This window comes from Apteryx mantelli, chromosome 1 (assembly GCF_036417845.1).
Source record: "Apteryx mantelli isolate bAptMan1 chromosome 1, bAptMan1.hap1, whole genome shotgun sequence".
Lineage (NCBI taxonomy): Eukaryota > Metazoa > Chordata > Aves > Apterygiformes > Apterygidae > Apteryx > Apteryx mantelli.
Window position 1 is genome coordinate 175,078,290 of NC_089978.1, and position 26,441 is coordinate 175,104,730.

The window sequence follows — 26,441 nt, forward strand, 5'->3', positions numbered from 1 at the left end:
TGTACAAAAAATCCTTTATATTTTGCTGGATTTTTCCCCCTTTTTTTTCTGGAAGTGTTTCCTTTTTTTCAATCTCTCACTTTGTAAAGTGGATTGAATGCAACCCTTGGGGCATCATGTGCAGCCTTCCAAAAAGAAAAGCAGAAAAACAAATTGGACATGCATTAAGAAGTGCAAGTAAAGCAATTCAGTTACACAATGGTGGAATGGTATGTCACAAGGCTGAGGGATGAAGAACCCGCTTCAGAGCATCTTAGTTAAATCAGGGATTGCAGTAAAGCTCACAGGGGTTTAATAATCCAATCATGCTTTTTTGTGTGTTATCTATGGATTTTGTTGGTATAATAAATGTGGTAGGGGATCTGCTCTGCTGTACCTCCTGGAATACAGACTTTGCAGTGACAGACAAAACTGCACAGCTGATTTGGAAATATTATAGTCTAAATATAATGCAGTTGACATTTCTGACAGCCATCAGTTCCTCTACAAATAAGCAACTTTTCCTGAGTTGCTGGGGCATAGCACTCAAGCACGTGCAAAATATACAAAGAGGACCTTGTTGCTACACGCCTGTACATCTATAGATAAAAGCAGTTTTTACTGTACTGGTTATGTTAGGTTAGGTCACTAACTCAGGTTGGCCACACTTATGAGTAAAGGAACTCCATAGGGCCCTTTTACATACTGTTTTGAGGAGAAAATAGTTCAGGAATGTAAACAATAATCTCTGAAATCTGGACAAAGGACAAATCACTAGTATGATCAAAAGCAATGAAGAAGGTGGATTGAACATGAAATGTTTGACCACAGTGACCTTGCAAGTGTGTGTGATGGAGAAGTTATTATGGGGCTGGTGAAAAAATCTCTGAAAAAGAGGATAAGGAAGAAAAATCTTACTTTGACTCACTTTTTCTTCTTGGGAAAAGCTACATTGACACCACAACTGAGAGATGTTTAAAAAAGTTTAACACATTTTTTGACTTCAAGGACTTGGTGCATTAAGATCAGATTCTTATTAAAGGTCATTTTGATTTTGCTTTTTAAACCAACAATTTTTGAAATTCTACTGTGCGATGTAACTTTTTCAAGGGAAAGCAGCACATTATCATGTGAAAATCAGTCTTGGTCTTTACACAGCTTTCACACCTTTGCAGGTTCTATGAAGAGCAGCTTCTTCAATACTGTGAAGGGATGTTGTTTATTTTAGCTCATTGTCTTTTCAATGCTGTATCAGTTTATGGAATCAATAGAAATATGGATTCATTTTGCTGTGCAAAGCTACCTATGTATGTGTGTATACAGATATGCATTTGGGATCTGGAAAGAGAGAGTGAGGAAACCAATGCATCTCATTTATAAAGGAAAAAAAAGTTAAAATTCATGCATTTATATTAAGTATTACATTTAGTTGCTTATTGATGGCTTTATGAAACCAATTACAGTTATACCATTCTTATATCTATTTAATTATGCATGAATAATGAAGGCATGAAATTTTTGAGCAGAACCGTGGTTTCAGAGTTGAATGTTGAAGAATTGAAGCCTTTTTTTTTTTTTAATCAGAGTCTTAGTTTTGAGTAATAGTGAATCTTCTATTCAAATGTTTTAAGGAACACTGGAGATCTCACTGTGGAAAGTTCTAAATCTATTTTTCAAAAAATTACTGACATGACCTACACCCAAGACAAAATTTACCTTTTTTTATCACAAATTTCACTTGCTTTATGTTCCATAATGCAATGTTGCAGGCTGGAAATAGCTGTAAAAAGAAACAGTTCTAGGAAAATGTAAAGAATTCTGTCTGCATGTTTGAGTCTGTGCAGGTCGTTATACTAAAAGCTCACAATACAAGTATGCCGAACAGTACCTTCAGACAGACTGGTTTGAAGAAGGAGCTTTGGGAGCTGGTTGAAGGCTGGCGAGCGCGCGTCCGCACTGCCATCTGCTGTCAGTGAACGCGTCCATGCCTTCTCCGGGGACCTGGCGGCTGTAGCAGGTTGCGCCGTAATTGCCGTGTCCTTCTCTTCTGTTCCTTAAGTTGGTATGAGTATGTAAATAAGATCACGAAGGAATAAGCAATATTAGAACTGTACTTTGCCTTCAGCTGTTTCGAGGGCTCTGTTTGCAAAACACTAGTGTTGCAATGACTTCATGTGAAACCAACACAAGAAAAATGCAAGAGTTTTCTTCTAAATAGTAGCCAGATTGAGCTCTTCTCTTTCTGTACATCAGCATCAGTACTATGTGCCTCCAGTCTCACCTGTATAATTCCCTCAACTTCTGTTCCTAATCTAAAGATGAAATGATCTAATGAAAACTGCTTGGGAAAAGATAAACAAGCTATACCAGCAAACATAGTTTTGAGTCAGCGCCCTCACACTTAGTGACTTTGGTCAGACTACTTAGACCCAAGAGTAGGGAACTGTGTACTACTGCAGATCAGCCAATACAGCACGTGTAGTAATTCTGTGACTAAGAAAACACTTACTCATTCCAAAGTTTTCCAAAGGAAAATTCTAGTGTGTGCAACTGTGGTGCATCTCCATATGTTATCCCAGGAGTTGCTAGTGGCTGTAAGTGCTCCAAGCCTAACTACTTGAAATTTCGGTAGTCAGGCTAGCTCATGCCATTCTCTGAAAAGTCAATATCTAATCCATCCAGTGATCCTCTGATCAGCTTCTAAAGAGTGTATTGCTTTGAATAGAAACAGATATACTGTGAGGAAAAAAAAAAACAACAACAAAAAACAAGCTATGCATGTATAATGGTGTGTTCTAAAACAGAACAATTTCTCATTTCCACACAAATTGTTAGGGTATTCTCTGAGTCTGCTGCAATCCTCAGACATGCAGTAGACACCACTGCTGTCACTGGTGTGTGGGGGAAGCATTTGGAGAACCACGGTCCTTTTATGTCCAGGTAGGTTCATCTGCTGCACAACCTTCTGGTAGCCTTTATCAAATAGGATCAGAAGCAAGCCAAATCCCCTTTTCCTCATTGCTGCATTGTGGTATAGAAGTATGTATAAACTACACATTCTGTCCTGAATTCACTTGTAAATCTCATCCAAAACAAAGCAAGCAGGATGCCCAACTGTGTAGATGTAGCTGCAAAATTGGTACTGCTGAGTAACATTTCCAGCATCAGATGCTTACAGGAAACTTAAAGGTGAAATTCAAATTTCATTTCCACAAATGTGCCATTAGCAAACCATTAGCAAAATTTAAAGTTTATAAAAGAAACCTAGGGTGTTTTTAACTCTTCAAGACATTATTCTACAACAAAATAAATGGAGTACCTGCAATATATTAATAACTGTTAATATAAAGTTGAATCACATATGAAAAAAACAAGGATGGAATGTTCTGTATTCTACTAGGGGGAAAATGAGCTGTCTTACAGAAATTTTTTTTATGTCTCTGAAAGTACATTCATAATAGTCCACATGACTTTGAGCACACTCAGCTAGAAACACATTGTTAATATCAGAATATGGGCATGTTTTGTTCTTTTCCTATGGATGGAATTAGCCTAAGGATAGAATTTGGCTTCTAAGGATAAAAATCTGTCTTCTTGCTGATGCTTATTTTCATAATGCATTAAGAAGAAGGAAAGTGTTACTGTAATCTAAGAGGGCTTTTTGAACTTCAGGATGATAAATTCTTTGCATTTCTGCCCACACTTAAATAAATGCAGACTGACAGGCCTGGTCAATTCATCAAATATATATTGATATTCATTATTACTTTTTTTTTTTTTTTTTGCTTTGTGCAACATATAAGTTGTTCTTTTTAAATCATGTTGTGTACAACATGATCTGCTGCGCAACATGATGTGCTAAACCACTAAAGTTCACCTTGGATCTATATGGACTACACCTAGCAGTTTAGTGTTTGCATTAGTAATACTTGACATATGTACACCCCTGTTCTCTAGATTCTAATGGACTCATTCTTTACACGGTTAGATATAGTTAATCATTTTGGCAAAGCATCTATGGATTGAATTTTGCACTTAGAAGGGGTTTTTATGTTTTTTGTCCTAAAAATTCTCAATATGGCATAAAAATTAGTCTACAGAACTCATCCTTGGGCCTATTTTCTGTCAGTTTAGATATTCAGTACTTTTAAAATTGTAAGTATTAGTAAGTCCATACTTCAAATATAGGGTTTAACTGTTGTACATGCAGTGCCATGCAGTGCTATTTACTACTTTACATAGGTTAGTAGAGCTTTAAGGTTTCTGTTCATATGTGGCTTCAATATATTACATTTCATAGACAAATCAGACATTGTCATGGGCAATAGCAATAAGAATATAAATGAAAAGTTTTTAATCTACTTTTCAATTAAGAATTCCTCAGAATTTTGGCAGTCTGATCTGGAGTCTATTTTTTTGGTTTTTTTTTTAAGTTTGTGGCCATATCTTGTTTAAACACATGGAGTCCTACACAGGTTAATGCTTATGATTTAATAGCTGGGAATGGGATTCACTTTGCTTAACTAAGGTAGTCATCCCTCTCTTCTCTAAAGTCAGTGGAGAAAATAGCACCTCCAGAGAGAGTCATTCCACCCTGGTGCAGATGTCTAAGGCTGATGGATGGTCCACAGGCTTGGTGCTGGGATGTGCACCCACTTGCATCTTCAGTGCAGGGAGGATCAACCTCATATGTGTCCGGCAGTTCTGATATGCAGGCTTTTCCAACTGGCGAGGGAATAGGGTCATACAATAGCTTCTTCCCCACCTGTTGGCCTGTCTTTGGAAGGAAATCCAGATGCACAGGGAAAGGGTGCATCTTCTGCCATTGAGCTGGGATGTGACAAAGTTGTACATGGGGAATTGGACTGCTGGTGCACGTAGTGGACCAATGGCAGGACCATATAGTTTCATCTTAGCATAAAATGGCTAGGAGGAATCAAGCTTTTTCTTTATTGACAAAAAAAGAGAGCTTAAATTATAATTAGGTCTACATGTTTAACTTGAAGATGGCCATGTTTAGATTAAATGAATCCCATATATTCTATAAATATTTAAAGGGATTTGATACATCTGAAGGTAAGTTGATGTACGATCATAATTATCAAATAGATGAACAGCTATTGTAACTCTATGGTTTTCTTTCACAGGTAACACTACTGCACGCCCTTCTTCACATGAGAAACAACTTGAAATATTTCGATAAAATGAGATGCTTGCGGAAACGATCAGCAGTATCATTCTTAGGAGTCCTTGTCATTTGCTTGCTGTTCATGAACTTGTACATTGAAGATGGTTATGTTTTGGTAAGTGTCTTAGACAGAAGAAATGATGCTGGAACAAACAAACAGAACAGGATAAATCCTCAGTGAAGCAGCTGAGTTCATAATTCCTGCAGTTTCCCACGGTTAGTGTACCATTGGCAGTGGAGTATCCTCAAAACATGTCCTTTATGACCAATCCATCTTATCCTTATATACAATACACAGAGTGTGCCAGTAAGATCCTAACAGTCCTTTTTACAGAAATAAAATATAGCATTATTTATTGCGAGTATAGGAAAATAGGTAGTGAATGTAGAAAAACATGGAGCTATCTCTATCAGATATCTTAGAGTCAAAACATTTCCTGTATTTCACATTCTTTTGAATTTCTCTCAATTTTAATGATAAAATTATCTACATCTGGAATATCCATATGACTAGGAGCTCCATTTTCAGTCCAGACTGCGAATATCCCACCTGTGAATATTGTATTAAGCAAGACTATAAAAATATAGTTAATAGAAGAGAATTTGCACTTCTTCTGTATTATTTTAAGCTGCTTGCATGAATAATTTCTTTTTAGTGCTTTTATTCTGTTTTTTTCTCATGTTCTGTATCGCAGATTTAAGCCTGGCAAGTTCAGTGTTACAAAGTTAACAATTAGATATAAATGGTGTATAGTGTAATTTTATGATTTTAACAAAGATTTATTGAAAGATCTGAGTTAGGATTTTCAATAATAGACTACCGACAAGGTACTATAACCCTGAAGTTTATATATAACCTATGGGACTCTCACTGCCAAGTAGGTTCTGTTGTATTCATTAACGTACTGAACTTCCAGGCCATTGGAAATTGGACTGGGCCCAGTAGAAGGACACAGTTGCTTAATAACTGGAACTTGCAAATAGTCAAATGACTAAACTACATATGTAATACTGTGATAAGATGAGACAGTGCTTTTTCTAGATCATGAATCATGATCATGATCACCTACTGAGTGGTTTTCTGATCCACTATGTCTGACACATCTGATTGGGGCAATAGGGACTTTCCAACGCTCTGGAAAGTGAAGTTTGATTTCAGTTGGGTCTGAAAAGCAGCATCATAATATAAGAAATGCGTAATACATACATAATAAAATCCTTAAATGAATTTAGCAGAATCATAGATAACTTGACCTGAAACTAAAATATTTTACTTATAACATTAGTTCTAATAATATTGTTAATATTATAAAATTATTAAGGCTATCCTAGTGCTTCTTAAATAATTCAAAAGAAAAACCATGCTTTTATCATGTTACTCCATTACAGATATATTGCTTTTTCTAACAGTACTTGCACTAAGGTTTTGCACTATGTTTTATTAATTCATCATTTCTTGGTTGTGATCAAATTTGACCTGGCTTACCACATTTTTTTTTTCCCTCCAGTGGCATTCTCCCTGCTTCTTCTTCTATCACTAATTGCTTCAAAGTCCCCCAGATGCTTCTGAAAGTGCTTTTATTATCACTGCTAATGGTGTTCCTCTTGGTTTGTTTTTTAAATCTTTTCCCATCCTGTTTGCCAGATCCCCAGATGGCTCCATGTCTTCTTCCTAATTTGCTCTTTTTTTTCCTGTTTTAGAAATTCACTTTCTTTCATTGCTTCTCTCATAACAGTTCTGGCATGTTTGCGTTCATGTAGCTCCCAGTCAAGTCTCTTGCCAAATCTCTTGACAGTTCTCCCAGATCTCTTGATACCTTTACGGTCCATCAAGCATTTTTCAAATGTGTTAGGGTTCTGACTTTTTAGTTTATTTATTTATTTTTACTTTCAACTTCCCTGACCGCGTCTGACAGCTCTGTTACCCTGCCTGGTGTGTTTCCTCTGCTAAGGTAAAAGATAAGCAGTTTCAGTGTCAGAGGTGAGGAGATGTATTCTCAAGTATGCCCTTCAAGGACAGCAGGCTAACACCTCAGGAAAAGGGAATTTGAAAGTCTTCAGAGCCATGAAGGCCCTCTGACTTTCTAACTATAATTAGTCTCCTGCTGGAATATCTCTTCCAGGTAACAGATAGAAGAAGGGTGTATTTGGTCCCATACCTTCTCTTCCAAGTCTCAGAGAGCAAGCTGTACAAAGGGATGTGGGGCTGTCATCTCTTTCTCCAGATGCAAGATGAAATCAGTAAAACTTCTTCAGGAAAACAGATTGAAAAAGTGTGATGCACTGTGGCAAATCATCAGAAGAGAGAGGAGAACTTTCCCTTTTCATTTAGAAACTCTCACATGTCTCAAGAATGCCTTCAGTCTTTCCTGCAGGGCATTTGTTGTGGGACTGCAAAGTAAGGGCCCACAGGGGGAAATTTCTTAAGTATCTTCAGTAGATGGTATGTAGTGCTGCTGTAGATATGCCAGCAGGAAAGCTTCAAATGCTTTGTCTGCAGTGCGTGTTATCACATCTGATCAAACATTTTGAAGACATGCTGAATTAATATAAGCTAGATCATTATATCTGTATGATTTGCAGTGATTTTTCATACATACTCTGAGTTGTAAGTGAACTGTCAGTGCAGCATGCCTTCCTAATACTTCAATGAGTACTAATTGTGTTGGGCTGTATGAAACAGTAATAGCATCATAGCTGACACAGCAACCTTAGTGGAGCAGAATATCTCTGTAAAGAATGGAGCACTCCTACTCCCTGCAACACCCACAGGAGCTTCCCAGGTTCCAGAAAACAACAGAATATAAGATAGTAGTTAATTAATAGAGGAAATCAAGAACCAAGACAGAAAAAAATTAGAGAAGAGAGCTAAAGAAAGCTGATCAAGCTGTTAAGCTTCACTGACCTCTGCACAGTAATCAGAGAGAGAAGAACCAGGTTTTTTAAATTTATGGAAAATTCCTTATTTTAGTTTTGTTTTCCACTCAAAAAAGGCATGAAAACAACAAAAACAAAAGGGGTTGTTACCCACAAAAGGCATTTCTTAAAGAGGAAAAAAAAGAAAAACGTTTGTGGTCAGTTCAAATATTTTGTTTGTTAAAATCAAAACACTGTCCTGACATTCTCTTTTTCTAAACATTTTATAACTTTTTATGTAGAAGAACCTCAACAACATGGGTTTCCATTCCAAAGCTACTTATGAAATGAGGAATTTCAGTGTTCCATTCTGGAACTGATGGCACAGGATGTTTTGACATTATGGAAAGACTCTGTCAAAAAAAATATTTGGAACCAGCACATTGTTGTTGTTTTCTTTTTTTAATTTGACCAGTTTCCAGGAAAATCTCCTGAAGTTTCAGCACAGTCTCTTGCTAGGCCATTGACTGACATTTAATCTTGAATCTGATCAACATAAACCTTCATCTCATAACTTATAAGCTAATGCAAAGTAGCGTAGCAGCACTAGAAAGAAATTATTCAAAGAGAGCGCAGCTAACAGAGGCAGCGAACAGACGCAGCAGTTTGCGCAGCAGTTCGCGCAGAAGGGCGCGCGAAGGGACGCGTGAAGGTACCTTCGTTTCTGTTCCCTGTGGTGTACGCTTCCTCAAGTATGGTCGTGACACGCCGCAGAGCGCGTTCCCCAGTGGCTGTTGGAGTTGCTGTGTCGGAGGCTGGGACCCAGACCGACCCTCTGACAGTAGATGCGGCTCTACAGGTCTCAGGCTGCAGGGAGTCCTTGGGGCCTCTCCGGGAGGCCTGGGCTGGCAGCCAGCTCTCCTGCAGGAGGTGTGCTGCTGTTGACGAGTTGTGTCGTCAGGTAAGGGAGTTACGGGAGGAGGTCAGTAGGCTGCGCAGCATCCGAGAAGCAGAGCAAGAGATAGACAGGGTATTCTCGGAGACTGTACAGCTCCAGGAGTCCCAACCCCCTGCAGCAGTGGAGTTGCCAGAGGGCTCTGTGCCGTGTGAAATGGTACCTCATAACACCGTAGAAGAAGGCTGGAAACTGGTCACTGCTCGTGGGAGGAGAAAGGCTCCTACTCCTCCTGAAGACCTGAAGCTGAAGAACAGGTTTAGTGCCCTCCAGGATGAGGAGGAGATGGGCATGGCTGCCAGGGAAGTACCTGGGACAACAGACCCTGTGCCCTGCCGGAACACCCGGAAAAAGCGGCGGGTGATTGTTGTGGGGGACTCCCTGCTACAGGGGACAGAGGCATCTATCTGCTGACCTGACCTCTTGTCTAGAGAGGTTTGTGGCCTGCCGGGGGCTCGTGTGAGAGATGTCATGCAAAGACTGCCTAGGCTCGTCCATTCTTCGGACTATTACCCACTGCTGCTCTTCCATGTGGGCGCCAATGACACCAAGGGCAAACTGGAGACCATCAAGCAGGATTTCAGAGCTCTGGGGATGGTGGTCAAGGGTCTGGGAGCCCAGGTCATCTTCTCCTCAATCCTGCCAGTGAGGGGGATGGATGAGAGGAGGAGGAGACGGACTTTCCAGGTTAACGACTGGCTGCGCCGCTGGTGTTGGCAACAGGGTTTTGGTTTCTACGACCACGGGACCCTGTTTGAAGATCGACAACTGATGGTGAGAGATGGGATCCACCTCACGAGGCGGGGCACGCGGGTCTTTGCCAACAGGTTGGCCAACCTGGTAAGGAGGGCTTTAAACTAGGAAAGATGGGGGAAGGGGAGAGTTATAGTGCCAGGGTAGCTGGCAAAAGACTGCTCAAGTCAGGATGCCTCCAGCAGGTGAATGCAGCCAGGGAAGTGCGCATGGGATGTGCCTATGGAGGATCCTCTGGTATCCCTCCTGGGAAACCTGCATGCTCGATCACCTCCCTGAAATGCCTGTACACCAATGCACGCAGCATGGGGAACAAACAGGAAGAACTAGAGATCTGTGTGTGGTCGCAGGGCCATGATCTCATTGCCATTACAGAGACATGGTGGGATAGCTCGCATGACTGGGGTGCTGTCATGGATGGCTACGTGCTTTTTAGGAAAGACAGGCCAGGCAAGCGAGGTGGTGGAGTTGCTCTTGATGTGAGAGAGCAACTGGAATGTATTGAGCTGTGCCTAGGGGTGGATGAAGAGCGAGTCGAGAGCTTATGGGTAAGGATCAAAGGGCAGGCTAGCATGGGTGACACTGTTGTGGGTGTTTACTACAGGCCACCTGATCAGGATGAGGAAGTCGATGAGGCCTTCTACAGACAGCTGGAAGTAGCCTCACGATCCCAGGCCCTGGTTCTCATGGGGGACTTCAACCACCCCGATATCTGCTGGAAAGACAACACAGCTAGGCACAAACAGTCCTGGAGGTTCCTGCAGAGCATTGGTGACAACTTCTTGACACAGGTGGTGGAGGAGCCAACAAGGAGAGGTGTGCTGCTGGACCTCGTACTAACAAACAAAGAAGGACTGGTGGAAGATGTGAAGGTCAGGGGCTGCCTTGGCTGCAGTGACCATGAGATGGTGGAGTTCAGGATCCTGCGAGGAGGCAGCAGGGCACCAAGTAGGATCGCAACCCTGGAGTTCAGGAGAGCAAACTTTGTCCTCTTCAGGGACCTACTTGGAGGAATCCCATGGGTGAGGGCCCTAGAAGGAAGGAGTGTTCAAGAGAGCTGGTTAATATTCAAACATCACTTCCTCCAGGCTCAAGAGCGGTGCATCCCTATGAGTAGGAAGTCAAGCAAAGGAGGCAGGAGACCTGCATGGATGAGCAAGGAGCTCCTGGCAAAACTCAACCAGAAGAAGGAAGTATACATAAAGTGGAAAGGGGGACAGGCCACTTGGGAGGAATATAGGAACATTGTCAGAGTATGCAGGGATGCGACGAGGAAGGCTAAGGCCCGTTTGGAATTAAATCTGGCTAGAGATGTCAAGGACAGCAAGAAGGGCTTCTTCAAATACATCAGCAGCAAGAGGAAGACTAGGGAAAATGTGGGCCCTTTGCTCAATGGGGTGGGTGCCCTGGTGACAAAGGATACAGAGAAGGCAGAGTTACTGAATGCCTTCTTTGCTTCAGTCTTTACTGCTCAGGCCAGCCCTCAGGAACCCCAGATCCTGGAGGCAAGAGAGAAAGTCTGGAGAGAGGAAGACATTCCCTTGGTGGAGGAGGAGTGGGTTAGAGATCATTTAAGCAAACTTGACACCCACAAATCCATGGGCCCTGATGGGATGCACCCACGAGTGCTGAGGGAGCTGGCGGATGTCGTTGCTAAGCCACTCTCCATCATCTTTGAAAGGTCATGGAGAACAGGAGAGGTGCCTGAAGACTGGAAGAAAGCCAATGTCACCCCAGTCTTCAAAAAGGGCAAGAAGGAGGACCCAGGGAACTACAGGCCAGTCAGCCTCACCTCCATCCCTGGAAAGGTGATGGAGCAGCTCATCCTGGAAGCCATCTCCAAGCATGTGGAGGACAAGATGGTGATCAGGAGTAGTCAGCATGGCTTTACCAAGGGGAAATCATGCCTAACCAATCTGATAGCCTTCTAGGATGGAATGACTGGCTGAGTAGATGAGGGGAGAGCAGTGGATGTTGTCTACCTAGACTTCAGCAAGGCTTTTGACACTGTCTCCCATAGCATCCTCATAGACAAGCTCAGGAAGTGTGGGCTGGATGAGTGGACAGTGAGGTGGATTGAGAACTGGCTGAATGGCAGAGCTCAGAGGGTTGTGCTCAGTGGCACAGAGTCTAGTTGGAGGCCTGTAGCTAGCGGTGTCCCCCAGGGGTCAGTCCTGGGTCCAGTCTTGTTCAACTTCTTCATCAATGACCTGGATGAAGGCACAGAGTGCACCCTCAGCAACTTTGCTGACGATACAAAACTGGGAGGAGTGGCCGATGCACCAGAGGGCTGGGCTGCCATTCAGAGAGACTTGGACAGGCTGGAGAGGTGGGCGGAGAGGAACCTCATGAAGTTCAACAAAGGCAAGTGCAGGGTCCTGCACCTGGGGAGGAATAACCCCATGCACCAGGACAGGTTGGGGGTTGACCTGCTGGAAAGCAGCTCTGCCGAGAAGGACCTGGGAGTGCTGGTGGACACCAAGTTAAGCATGAGCCAGCAATGTGCCCTTGTGGCCAAGAAGGCCAATGGTATCCTGGGCTGCATCAGGAAGAGTGTTGCCAGCAGGTCGAGGGAGGTGATTCTCCCCCTCTACTCAGCCCTGGGGAGGCCACATCTGGAGTACTGCATCCAGTTCTGGGCTCCCCAGTACAAGAGGGATGTGGCACTACTGGAGCAAGTCCAGCGAAGGGCCACAAAGATGATTAGGGGACTGGAGCATCTCTCTTATGAGGAAAGACTGAGAGAGCTGGGCCTGTTTAGCTTGGAGAAGAGAAGGCTGAGAGGGGATCTTATCAACGTGTACAAGTATCTGAAGGGAGGGTGTCGAGAGGATGGGACCAGACTCTTTTCAGTGGTGCCGAGCGACAGGACGCGAGGCAACGGGCACAAACTGAAACACAGACAATTCCATCTGAACATGAGGAAAAACTTTTTCACTGTGAGGGTGACAGAGCACTGGAACAGGTTGCCCCGAGAGGTGGTGGAGTCTCCTTCTCTGGAGATATTCAAAACGCACCTGGATGCAATCCTGTGCAATGTGCTCTAGGTGACCCTGCTTGAGCAGGGGGGTTGGACTAGATGATCTCCAGAGGTCCCTTCCAACCTCAGCGATTCTGTGATTCTGTGACCTTGCAGATCAAGAGAGTATAACAGAGCAGGTAGATGCCCCTGGATGTTAGCCAAAGATCTCGACTGAGCTCAGAAGTGGATTATTTACTAATGGTACGAAAGAAAAATAATGAACTTGGAATGAACCTAGGATCAGTTTACAGGAATGTTTCTTTGTGCCATAAAATAAATACATGTCTTGACACATTTTTGCTTTTGAATATTTGTACTGTAAAAAATGAATGCTGTTTACTGTTTGAGCGGTTGCTCTTGTTAGCAGCAGCACTGTTTACTGCACAAGGCTCTCATTTAATGACAGGTTGGGAACTTTTTGGTGTATTAACATATTGTAGCAGAAGAAAGAAACTCATTTATACACTGGCTTGTCATCAGAGACTTGAATCAAACAGTGTAAATTAAATAAGCATTCTTACCTTTAACTTCAGTCTCATGACACTGCAACCTGTTGGATATTTTCTCCTTGCTTAAGGGCTGGGGACAGATTTTCCCTGAGACCTCTGTGAGCTTAATGATAGGGCAGTGCTGACGGAGCCTCCCGATTCCCCGTGCAACTTCTCTGCGACTGGGGTAGTGTCTAGGAAGACAAAAGACAGGGAAAGGAGGCCTGGCGATAAACTTGCTTTTTTCTTTACCATCAGTATTTGCCAAATCCAGCCAAGGCTTTGGCTGTCTGGATGAACACTTCTGCTCATGAATATGATTTGGAGCTACTCAGGAAAGTGGCAAAGTGAGCCGGATGTCAGGGCACAGTTTCATGTTACCTTTGCAACAGCCTTTTTTTTTAACATCGCTAAAAACATTTTCAAAAAATCTCTCCCACTGCACCATCTATGCAGATTACGTCATCCAATGCCGAATGATAATCTGCTATACCTATATTGAACACTACAACATTTTTTGGCAACAGTTTGATGTTCTCAGTCCTTCCAGAAAACAGGATTTTCAGAGCTTTTGTCCAAAATATTTTTTCTTCTTTTCCTCTTAGCGTAATCTGAAGGGTTATGGTAGTTTTCCTGTAACCAAAAATGTATGATATTCAGTAATGGGTTTAAAAAAAAATGAGGTGACATCTACATGCTTTTAGGAAAGCTGACACTGAAAAATGTTGTTCTTGGAAACCTGCCTGTCCCTGTTTTCTCTCTGGCTGGCATTCACAAATGTGTTTCTCTCTGTCTCTTTCCCTCTCCTATTCTTTTTGTTTTCTCACTAATAGGAAGGGGACAAGCAATTAATCAGAGAAACAGCCACGCACCAGCTTAACCCAGAGCGCTATGTTCACACTTTTAAAGATTTGTCTAATTTCTCAGGATCTATAAACATTTCCTATCGCTACCTAGCTGGCACGCCTTTGCCAAGGAAAAGTAAGTAACTGCAATCTGAATGTTATGAAATGAGGTAATTAAAAAATGGGTGAAATCCATATAGTCCCTGTGGTATTTCTGTGCAGAAGGGGCTCAGTTAAACAGGGAAGGTCTTGGAGAGCTTAGTGGCACAGCTGTCTCTGGATAGCAGTCCATGGACAGCTGCAAATTCTTCCCTAGCAGTGAATGACCCCCAGCCTGTTCACCTTCTGACCACTTGCCGTCTTCCTACATACAGCCCCTGCATGGCTGATGTGAGCATGCTTTGTGGCTCACCCGCTGGCCAATACTCAGGCAGCAGGAGCTATGCATACTCTGGTGGTGCTCGATAGCCACCTTCTGAGACCGTACTGTCAGCCTCTGCCGATACAATCAGCAAATCCAGTTGAAGGTACCTTTGGGATCAGGCAAGGTAGATATGTCCTTCTGGTCCTCTGTTGTGTCAGTCCAGCAGCTGTGGATGGACCTCATTGTCCTTTAGCTGTGATGATGGGGGAGAGGAATTGTGCTATTATGGGGGTGGTAGAAGAGGATTTGTTTCCCAGCCATCTGCAAAAGGAACAGCTCGTTATTTTGACTTCAGGCAGGATTCAAGACTTTCGGCCTGTTGTGAAGGATGGCCATACCTAGCTTTTAGGCAGGTGTCCTTTTAGTTCCAAATCAATCACTTCACAAACACAAACAAGGCTCAGAAGTCCAAGCACCGATGATAAAATAAAACCATCTGTGAGTTGCTGATCTTCATAGAAGACGATAAAGTAAAGTTTGTTCAAATTAGTTTTGAGAAATTTGGAGCTGTGTAGGCAGCGTAGATAGCTTCTGGGTTGTACTACACTGCACAACTGCATTTTGAGCAGATTTCAGCTTTGAGGGAAACTCTGAAACAATTGATCAGGGCACAATGTTTTACAGATTAAATTATTTCAAGAAAGTTGGGTTAGTTTCAACTAAAGTACACCCTGGTAATTATAAAATGTTAACATTTTTTACATTAGAAGTTACAAAATTGGAGACATATTAACAAACATCTGAAAAAACTGGTTTGGACTGCTAGTAATAATGCAGTGGTAGTGACTCCAAAACAGCATATATGAAAATTAATCCCATATAATTAAGATATAGCTCTTACCAAGAAAATGTAACAGCATTAAAAATTACTTATAGAAATATAGGTTTGCAGTTGTATTCTCTCTTCTACTTTAAAATAATATCTAAATTATATCTTGCAAGAGGGAGTTTCCTGTAAATTGCTCACTAAGTCCTGAAAGAAGGTTAGGAGAAGAAATTTTAGCAAGGAAAAATTGGACAAATTCAGTTAAAGATGTAAATACAAAAAGAAATTATCCATGCAACATTTATAAAACTAAAGTTAGGTGTAAGTGTAGTCTTGTACAGTCCTTAAAATGATCAAAGTTTGGCAATTAATCTTTAGCTCACACTTTAGTGCTGTATTTCACAGTGGCTTGAGTTAAAGATATTGTGTGAATCATAACCCACAATTCCCTTTCTTTTAGCAGATTTTATAGCCTTCAACATTGTCTAAATGGATTTTTCCCCTACCAGGCATATACGTGCACATTGCTTTGGCTTTTTTCCATTTCACACCATTCCTTGCAGTTAACAAATGAATGTTCGATGCAATAGTCTCCATATGTCTATTTGCTTGCAATACAATTCTTCTTTCATGAAAAGGCAATAAGTATCCTTTGTTGCATGCAGTTTAATAAGTTCACATACCAAACTTAGACTTCACCATTCAAAAGGTTTATTTAATATAAGCACAACCCCGGAGGGTAGCTTTGTGGCTAGATGGTTTCCAATGTCAAATACTCAGTTTATGTCTGACTTCTCTTTTGTACAGGGTATCTTACAATTGGACTATCCTCTGTGAAACGGAAAAAGGGAAACTACTTGCTTGAGACTATCAAGTCCATATTTGAGCAGTCAAGTTATGAGGAACTTAAAGAAATTGCAGTGGTAGTGCAGCTGGCGGATTTTGATTCAGCCTGGTGTGAAGGGATGGTCCAGGATATTTCACAGAAATTTGCTCATCACGTAATTGCAGGCAGATTAATCGTTATTCATGTCCCTGAGGAGTACTATCCAGTACTGGATGGCCTCAAGAGAAATTACAATGACCCAGAAGACCGGGTGAAGTTTCGATCCAAACAAAATGTAGATTATGCTTTCCTGCTTAACTTTTGTGCTAATCTTTCTAACTATTATGTGATGCTGGAAGACGATGTTCGCTGCTCGAAGAACTTTTTGACTGCTGTTAAGAAAGTAATTACCTCACGAGAAGGATCCTACTGGGTGACTTTGGAATTCTCCAAATTGGGGTATATTGGAAAGCTTTACCATTCCCATGACCTCCCACGCTTGGCCCATTTTTTGTTGATGTTTTACCAAGAAATGCCTTGCGATTGGCTCCTGATCCACTTTCGTGGGCTGTTAGCTCAAAAGGAAGTGATACGTTTTAAGCCATCTCTGTTCCAGCACATGGGATACTACTCATCTTACAAAGGAGCTGAAAACAAGCTAAAGGACGACGATTTTGAAGAGGAGTCATTTGACATCCCTGACAACCCACCTGCAAACCTGCACACCAACATGAATGTATTTGAAAACTACGAGGCAAGCAAGGCTTACAGCAGCACTGATGAGTACTTCTGGGGCAAAGCTCCTTCTACTGGAGACTTCTACGGGATTGTATTTGAAAAGCCCATTAAAATCACTAAAATTAAAGTTGTCACTGGAACGGAAGACCGGCAAAATGACATCTTGCATCATGGTGCCTTGGAAGTGGGGGAAAAGATTGTAGGGAGTAAAAAAGGGAGACAATGTACTACTTACTTGAGACTAGGGGAATTCAAAAATGGAAACTTTGAAATAACAGATGTAGAGCACAAGGTTCTGTTTGATATTAACTGCATGAGAATACTTGTTACCAAAAGTCAAAAAGAATGGCTGATCATTAGGAGCATTAGCATTTGGACTTCTCAACCACCAAATCAGTAAAGCAAAGCCACCTGAGGAGGTACAGAGTGAATATGATCACCTGGATCCCAACCGGTGCCATTCCCCAGAAAGACTGACTGACTTCCAGTTCTTTACTAAAGACACAGAAATTCTGGGGAAATCATAAAACAAACAAAGCAATTTATTTTTTACTAGTCTGGCCAGGCAATATATAAACACTCATTTGTTGAAAAGTTTGAATTTTATAGGAAATACAAAGTTCTCAAACCTCTTTTGAGATCTTCAAAATCTTTTTTATTATCATTTCTCTTTTAGGGAGATCTGCTGGACAAAACAAAACAAAACAAAACATCCTTATCGTGCCAAAAGGTTTAAAGCTATGACTGATATGTTGTGAAAAGAAATTGGATTCCATCTTATGCACATATAAATTTAAAATGTTATGGTAGTATGCGTTCGTACAATAATTGGTGATGTGTTTCTTTTAAAGGCAGTTGTGACAAGGAAGTTCATCCTGGTACTGGCAGTTTCATTCCGAGCACTGTAAGAAAATAGTGTGGCTAATCATTGCAACTTCTTTTCAAAAGGGAATGTATGTAAAATTATAAATCTGACATGACAACTATGTAAAAAATAGATAATTGCATCTATTATTCTGTCTCAACAAATATGGTTGGGTTTTTTTTCCTGATTTTTTTCACTGAATTGAGGCACTGCTTGGATTCAGTATTACTTAGGGGCCCAATTTACTCTCCTTATTCAGGCAAAATGCCTCATAGTAAGCAAGCATTCTGCTTGAGTACGGATGTCACTATCAAATCCAGGCACCTCAAGGGCAACACTGTTCTCTTAGATGAGCATCTGAACAGATCTCAGCTTCAACATTTTCTGTTCCATCAACATATGCAGAACTCCCCGTGAGAAATATGCACACAGCTGAATACTTCAGCGTACTTTCTGAGAATTGTTATTCCTTCCGTATTTTATATCCAATCCATATGATACGAATGCAATGGTTGTGTACCAGGTTAAGCAACTGGAACTGAAGGTAATCACCAGTCTTTCCTGGCTGATCTCTAGGCAACAGAGCTGTGAAAAATCTTCTCCATGGTATGCAAAATGAAAAATCTTGATTTAATGAAAAATTAATGTTTCTAAATTAGCTTTGATTTCTTCCATAGTTTTCCAGTCCTTGATCATGTTATTTTCATATCCGTTTTTCCACTGCCTCTGGTTATTTCCTGTAAGTTTATTTTGCCTGGCTTGAGCCAAAAAGCTGGAAAGTTCCCTTAGTCCTAATGACTTCAGTATCAGCTCTGGGCTTTTAGTGTATCACAGAGGGAGGCTGTATAGCTATATGATTTATATCATACACATACATTTGGGTTAGCACAATCTATAAAGTTTTTTCTTTAAGAAATTCTCCAGACTCTTTCCAGTAGATACTAAGAAATCCATAAGTGTCAAGTGTGACACAGATGAACATTGTATTATTAATCTCATGAATACTGTGGTTATCACCTAATTGCATGTATGGGTTTTAGTTAAACCTGGGAGGCAAGGATTAAATTTCAAGAATGCCTGCACTGACCAAGAGTGAACTAAGTACTGTACTCTGCACACCCAAACCTGATGTGGCTATTTCACAAGGGTAAATTATTCAAAAGTCTACACAAAAAAGCAATCCAATTGCTTTTCCTGATTCATAAATCCTGCTAAATTCAGATCCAGGTTTGGCAAATCCCCCTGTACAGAGGTAGCATGCATTTTACAATAAATCATCTAGTAAATGCTTCCACAAAATTCAAAAAAGTATCCTTTTCTGAAAGAAGAGTCTTTGTTTCTTTGTTCCATAATTCCCATTTAAATCTCTAATTCTGGTAAAGATAAAATATCTTAAAAGCAACATGGATTTTCAATCTGAAAAGAAAAATATTGTTTTTTAAAGAAAAATACAGGCTAATCTTAAATGGCTATAAATATATATGAAGGATGTGCTCTTTTAAGAGCAACTAGTTAGATGATAGTTATTCATTAGTCAACACTACTTTCTTAATGAACTGCCATTCTTTTTTCTACTTTTCCTTTCCTTGATCATTAGCTATTAGTGTGAAACCAAACATAACTGGGAATATAGAAATGACCTTTGTTTTTATTCAGAAAAGCAGCATTTCCAACCTATCTTCTGACTTAGCATGGAAAATACATGCTATCCCAAGGCTTAAAATGTTCATGTAATCAAAACCATACACAGTGTGAATGGTTAGAACAAATTAAATGCTCTCAACATAAGCCTGAAATAAATGGTATTTTTGAACTGTAAATAAAAAAAAAAAAGAGTTCAGCTGTGCAAAGACATTTCTCACTAATGAAATACATTTTTGCTTTGTTTATAGTAAACAAGCTAATTTGCAATTATGTCCTACATAACAGTCCTTCAGAAGGGAAATTTCAGAGCGGAGTTTACACACTGGCATTCAGTGCCTGGACTTGCTGTTGGCAGCTGGGAGGCGCTCAATGCGTCAGCTGAGCTGCTCGGCGTGGCCCCGCGGAAATGCCGAGTCCCAGGATTTAGGAGACTGAACTCCTCTGCTCTAAGGCCTATAGTCCTCTCCTGAGTGCAGGAAGACCTCAAATTGCCTACAACCCTTCCTGTCAGAGCTGAACATAACTGCTTTACTTTTTAAAACGACACTAGTGGGGAGCCCCATCTGCTGTATCATAGCGTAATAGTGAGCGTTCCCGTATGGTTTCCAGTCAGAGAGGGTCAAACCCACAAATGCCAAGAGTATGCCCTCAAAGTTAGCTGTTCTTGGGTATGGATGCCAGTATGTGCTGGGGATGAGAGACACTCACTGCTCTTGCTGAATTTGAGCTGGTTTGCAAAAAATAATTAAGGATACACTAATTCCAGGAAAGAAAAAGAAGCCAGAATGTGGGTCTGTAGGCTGGTGCTTTGAGTGCTCGCTTGAGGGCTCAGACTCCAGTTCTTGCTCCACAGAATATATATTTTGTCCAAGTCATCCATATGAAAATGGTTGTCAAATTTCACAAAAGAAAAAAAATGCCATAAAGTTAATGATAACCGTTTTTCAGACAAATTTCAGAAAAAGATCAAAGAAGATAGGTTCTGACTATGTGTTGGGAAAAGTGACTGTCCTTCAGAATGGGGAATATTTAATCAGAAGTGTATATGTTCACTAATACTTCCCAGTACTTTTGGAGTTTCTTTTTTTATAACACTATTGATGAAGAAAAGATTGGCAGCCTCACAAAGCTCTGTTCACTGGTGTACACGGTTGTTTTTGTTTCTGTTAGTATGTATTTGTTGTGTTCATTTACAGAGTGACCATCAATATTTTCATACTGAAATTCCAATATGGAATCATTTAAAAACATTATACTGTGGTCTGAACACTAATAGATCTGTATTTTACAGAGCAGGCATATATTGTTCCCGTTGGCACTGTTTGGGATTCCTTACTGTACAATGTCCCTGGGCTTTTTTTTTCTTTTCTTTTCTTTAAACTAAAAGCCAATTTTTCTTCTATCTTTCTTCATATGGTGTAATCCCTTTGCCATTGAGAATTCCCAGGAAGTAAAATAATGCTCACTATGAGTTAAAAGAACTGATCCCTTAATTTAATGCAGGATACTTTACAAACCCAAAAGATTGTAGTTGTCAGGCAACAGAATTTTATCAGATCTTCTTTGTACTATATTTACTATGATGAAGAGAATTCACTAAGGTGCTATATGAATGTATTGTTTTTACATCAGTGTGTTCTAACATGATGCTCTGTTTTACTATCTGCTCAGTATTTTCTTGTTAGGCATTAATGTTTTTGCTTTTTTAAAGAAAAATTGGGATCTTGTTCTTTAATGAATTATTAAAAGTGAAATAAACAGCAAATTGTAACAATTTAGAAAATATTTCATCTTGGAAAACCCTAAAAGAAAAAAAAAAACATGGCAAGCATCCTCTAAACTGGAGATACAACTGGTTTTCATTGTGAAGCATTTCGGAGATTCTGACAGAACTGATATTTCTTACTGTTTTCATCTCATGTTAAAGTTGCAGTTTTATGTTAAGCAATGTTTCAATAAGTGTTAAATTATCAATACTAATACAGATCATGTATTATGAGCTGAAGAAGTGTCACATCCTCAAATGGTACAGCATAATGGTTTGCAAAAAACAGGTGGAAAATACAGATGAATTATAATGAAAACAAATTAAGTGATTTCATTGTCATATTCTATACACTAAGACAAGTGAATTGAAGTGTCTCTAGTGCTCCACCAGCTTTTCAGATAAAGTAGGATAAGGGGCTTAATAAGGCCCTTGGAGATGAAAACTACAAAAATTCTGCTCCCTTTAGTGGAAGCAAAATTGGCCTATATAACATAAGCCTGGAAGTGTGGATTTCATAGAATAATTCCTTTTAGATATAAACAAACATTTGTCTTTTCCATTTTGCTTTTTAGCCATCCTGGAAAGATGAAATCAAAATAGCTTTCAAACGGATGTCTTTTGGTATTTCCTAATGGCCATTGTCCAAGTTCTTGCCTCTTTTAGTAGTTTTGACACAGCAGATGATACATTCTGTGTTGCTTAGGGATTCATGTCCTCTGATTGTAACCAGCATAGCTGGGCATGCGGTCTAAGGCTAGCTTGCTGCTTCTCTTGTCAAAGCAGAGAAAGAGGAGCATGTCCAGAGTCATCACAGTCTATAATAGATGTCTCAGACCTATTTTTCACTGTTGACTGTGGAAGCAGGCTATGCAAGTAGTTTGGCCTGAAGTTCAACTCTTAGGTAATTAAGGATGTGGGAGATCTGTTTCTTTTGCACAATTGCATATAATACGTACAAACCTACATAAAAAAATATGATGCGTATAAACCTTTAAACCAAGTATTTAAAGGTAATTTGCTATCAGCAGCAGCACTGCTGTTGTGGTGCTTCACAGCAGGGATGTCTGATACCTTCCTCACATCTACTGTCTTCCAATTTCAATGAAAATAATTGGTTCAGCTTTAAAATAAGAATAATGAATCTCCCCCTTCATTTATTACATGTTAGTTTAAGGATGATATTAAGTACAGAGAAAGGTTAATTATGAAAACATTTCCATCATAGCAGTGTGTAATTAAGTTGGCATAAGGTTGAACTGGCATCTGGGAAGATACTAGGCTATTTTTAGCCACGTTTCTGGATGTTTTTTTTTAACTATCATACTACTTACCACAAATTTTGAAAAAATTCCACTTTGTACTGACAGCCAGTAAAAAGGCTCTTAAAATTCCATATAGCACTTGAAAATACTTTAAGTAGGGTTACATTATTAATTAAACTTTTTGCTAGCCCTTTGCTAGGCTTATGTAAGAGTTTCTTATTTACTGGGTAAAGCTGAACATAAGCAGCTAATGCTAATTTCCTCTATTCAGCGAGTTAAATAGCTGTTTCCCCTCTTTCTTGCTATTTACTCATTAATATCTTTTTTTTCCTTTAGCCAGTTCAGGAAAACCGGGCTGGCAACCATGGTGATCTCAGCTTGGGAGTGTGAATTCTCAGTCTCAGAGTTACTGTGCTTGTACTATCACTTTATGAGATGTTCCAGTTTCTTAACAGACTCATTTTCTGAAAATCAGCAGAAGCACAGAGTGCAGTTTCGTGGTGTCTTTCCCTTGGAGTTATTAGAGTGGGTTTTCTTCACAGATTACTACATCAAGCAAAGGCATGAAAAGAAGGCATTATCAAGAAGAAAAAAAAAAAAGGCTGTACGAAAGATCTACTTTTAATTTTTAAAAGTACTTTCCAAACCTTCTCTGTGATCAGGTTTCCTCTATCCTTAGCAATTTGAGTAGAAGAGATATGAGCACTGCGATGACAAGAAAAGGTTAAATAAAGAGTATGTGTGTTTAGCAATGGGGAGAAAGTATATGTTGCTGGGCAACGTGGTTAACCAGGTATATTTCTTTTGTATGATTGCACTTGAACCCTTAAACTTGTTATTTAAAGTTGGTTGGTTGTTAGGGTATCATTGTGTTAACCCTTTTACAGCAAACGGGTGCCCATGATGGTGCCTAGAACTGCTCTTTTTTGCTGTCTCAGTTAAATTAATAGATTCAGCTTTAAAAAGGATTGCCTTAGGCAAGCACATTGATGTGGTAGAGAAAGAATAATATTAGCCATCCACCCATACTGTACATATCACCAGAGTACGTACGTCTGGGGTGGGGGTGGGAATGTAGCGGAGGCAGTGAACAGTTCCTATCCTTGTCCATAGCACTTGTAAAATTTTTGGAAATAACTGTAAGATATGAAAAGACCCTTTGGCTTAATGCCCTTCTCTTTAAGAAGGGTATTATTTAGGGTTTTTTTAACTGTAGGTACCACATTTTCATTTGTTTAACTAGGGCAAAAAGTATGTATAATCCAAGAGGGAAGGAAATTTCAAAAGGAAATTTGACAGGGGGTTTTTATACACTTTGCTTTCTCAAATGTATGTTCACTTTGTTCTGATAACCTGGATTTCAAATTCCTGCTCAGATTGAAGTCTGCCTCTGCAGTTTACGATATTCTGCCTTTCTTTCCTCAGTACGCCTTGCACCACCCACAGCAGAGGTCTTAAGACATGAATTAAGCCCTTACATCAACACTTGCTGCTGCTGCGAGTCCCTTGCTTTGTGCTGTTACCGCTTGCAAGATTTCAGCTCATCTGCCACTTTTGAGCATATCCTGCTTTCCACATTACACTTGCAACAGCACATGCAAGCATTCCCTCTCTCTCTCTTTAAATTTAGTGCTGAATAAATGAATATTATGGTGGGTAAATATTGCAGAACCACTTTCACGTCGATTCAGGAAACGGAGCCTGTTACTGCCACTGGTTGCTCAGAATTACTTCCTTCATTTAGCCGTTGCTCACTGTATTTAAATGCTGTTTCTGCTGAGAAGGCAATAAGCATGCCATAATGAGACACTGTTCTAAAGGAGCAGTGCTAGGTCCTTTCTCCCATATAACTAGAAGGAGGCACTATTTAATTGTGTCAAAATTTCATGCATACCTTTTTACCTTCATGAAAATCTAGCAAAGCAAACTGGTTTTGTTATTCACTCCTGCGAATGCTTCCTGGCAGCAATCTGGTTTTGCATTTACAAACCGAGCCAGGTTTTTTTCCTCCACAGAGCTGAATAGCTTCTTTCAAGGAAGGGGAAAAAAAAAAAAAAACACCAAACAACCCAAACAGGTCTTCTCTCTAGTGGTTGTCTGGTTAGCTTTCAAAGATGCAATTTCTTCCTTATGTTCCCTCCCCTCTCTCCCTCAAAACTGTATATTAAAATCAACATGTGGTCTCCCTGATACCTCGGCTCACTCCCATTTGCATACTCTTATTTTCTTTTGGAAATGGGCATTTTTTGTGGCCCCAAAATTCTTAAATTGGGGGATTAAATGATGAAATGCAGCCAGCAAATTTCTTCAAAGCTCCATGGGTTTTTTAGAAGAATTCAAAATGAAACATTCAATAGATTCCTCAAAGGAGATAAAAAGTTTTCTTGAGAGTGTTTTGTGTTAACCTCCCCTCGAACAAAAACAAACAAACAAAAAGTCAGGTAAGGCTTTTGGGGAAAGTAAGTGTGTGTGTGTGTGTATGTTTAATAAAAAAAAAAAATACAAAAAACACATCTATAGCTACCTTTTACACCAAAGACTTTAAGCTCTCTGGTTAAGGAAAGAAACCCTTTTCTGATCAAAGCAGTGTGTCAAAAATAATTTGGGCATTAATTTTTCTACAGTGAATCACTCTTTCTTCTGATACTAAGCCAATTCCATAAAATATAATTTCTTGGGTAATATCTTCTGCCAAGCTGTTGCATGTCTTTTGTAAACAGATGTTACTTTTCCTGAATATTGATTACAATTTATACATTTACCTTGACCATAAACTACTGTTAAATTATTTTTTCTTGTCTTGTTCTATTTGAAAGCTGTTTTTTTTTCTTTTAAACTGAGCAAATAAATCTTTTCTTTTCAATACCTTTAAGACAAGCACTTTAAAACAATAGATTAGGAACCACATATAAATTCTGATATCAAACTGATCTACCATAAACATTGTACTAATAGCATATTTAGAAAACGTGTGTAAGGCATAAAAGTGTATTTAAACTTTTCTCTGTTCTAAAAAAAAAGATGGAGCGTCTTTGTTTCAGGACTTTATGAGGAAAAATATACAAGTAAAACTAAATTACTGGAAAAATTCCCTTTCCCAAACACTTTCATCTCTTCTGCCAGCACAAAGCATCACATTTCTCCAGTTCTGCTTCATGAAACTCAGTTTCTTTGTATCATATATTTCCATCACCTCCACAAAATTAGGTCAGATCCCCATCAGGTCTGGATGCACTTAGTTCTATGAACTTCTGTCTTTTTGCACTTTCTGAAGATTGGACAATCATCTTCCACAGTCCCAAAGAAGGAAATATTGCAAAGATTCTGTTCATCTGCTTCATTGTTTCGATAGCTAGCGGTTAGTAGCTTTTTATTTATTTTCCCAGAGACAGATTTCCTGAGGAAAGAAAATCTGGTCGCATTTCTCCATCACCTATTTTTGCCATTGTCTTCTTCATAGCCAGATTTTGCCCTTCCCCTTATTGCTGAAAGCTCAAATTCACACAGAGAAAACAAGCAAACAAACAAAAAGGTTTTATAATCAAGAGTGTTTCTGGCAGAGAGGGGAGCATGAGAAGAAGGACCAGAATCTGCCTTCCATATTTCATGGGAATCTAAGTTCAGTACAGAAGAAAAAAAAAAAAAAAGCTAAGAAAACATTTTGTTCTGCTGGCCTGCCTTTTCACTGTGACATTTCTTCCATTTCACGGGCCTCTGCGGATACGTGATCTGAAGCTCGCTGCACTTAGTGGGAACTTTTCTATTAACTTCGCACTACTTTGCCGTGCCGCTTCAGTTATACATCTCCTGTCATGCGAGCCAGCTTGCTTTCTGCTCCAACCATGCCGTGCTGGGTAGCTGTACCCTCTAGCTGCCGACGTGGTTTTAATTCTGGGATAAATTACTAGCATAGCAAACACTTATGCAGATGTTTAAGTCAGAGAGGTGTCTGCTCCCGCTGAGGCTGGGTGCTGGAGCCAAACTTGGCATGCTCCGTCACCTAGAAGACGCCTCGGGTGGGTGTTATAGCACTGCAGGCCCCTGAGTCACATCCAGCGAGCC

At 40.1% G+C, this 26,441-nt stretch overlaps 1 protein-coding gene across 1 annotated transcript; it reads left to right on the plus strand.

The window, feature by feature from the left end:
* The first annotated feature begins 5,132 nt into the window (after nt 1-5,132).
* On the plus strand, nt 5,133-17,292 carry MGAT4C (MGAT4 family member C). The gene is made up of 3 exons (XM_013947386.2): nt 5,133-5,282; nt 14,075-14,222; nt 16,084-17,292. Exons 1-3 carry the CDS (start codon nt 5,154-5,156, stop codon nt 17,238-17,240), a joined length of 1,434 nt encoding a protein of 477 aa, XP_013802840.1. The 5' UTR covers nt 5,133-5,153; the 3' UTR covers nt 17,241-17,292.
* The last annotated feature ends 9,149 nt before the right edge of the window (nt 17,293-26,441 follow it).

Excerpts from the sequence above, each read along its gene's own strand:
- MGAT4C (XM_013947386.2), top strand. The coding sequence starts at position 5,154 with ATGAGAAACAACTTGAAATATTTCGATAAAATGAGATGCTTGCGGAAA. Across the intron at positions 5,283-14,074 it reads TTGAAGATGGTTATGTTTTG|GAAGGGGACAAGCAATTAAT; the intron begins GTAAGTGTCTTA and ends TCTCACTAATAG. Across the intron at positions 14,223-16,083 it reads CACGCCTTTGCCAAGGAAAA|GGTATCTTACAATTGGACTA; the intron begins GTAAGTAACTGC and ends TCTTTTGTACAG.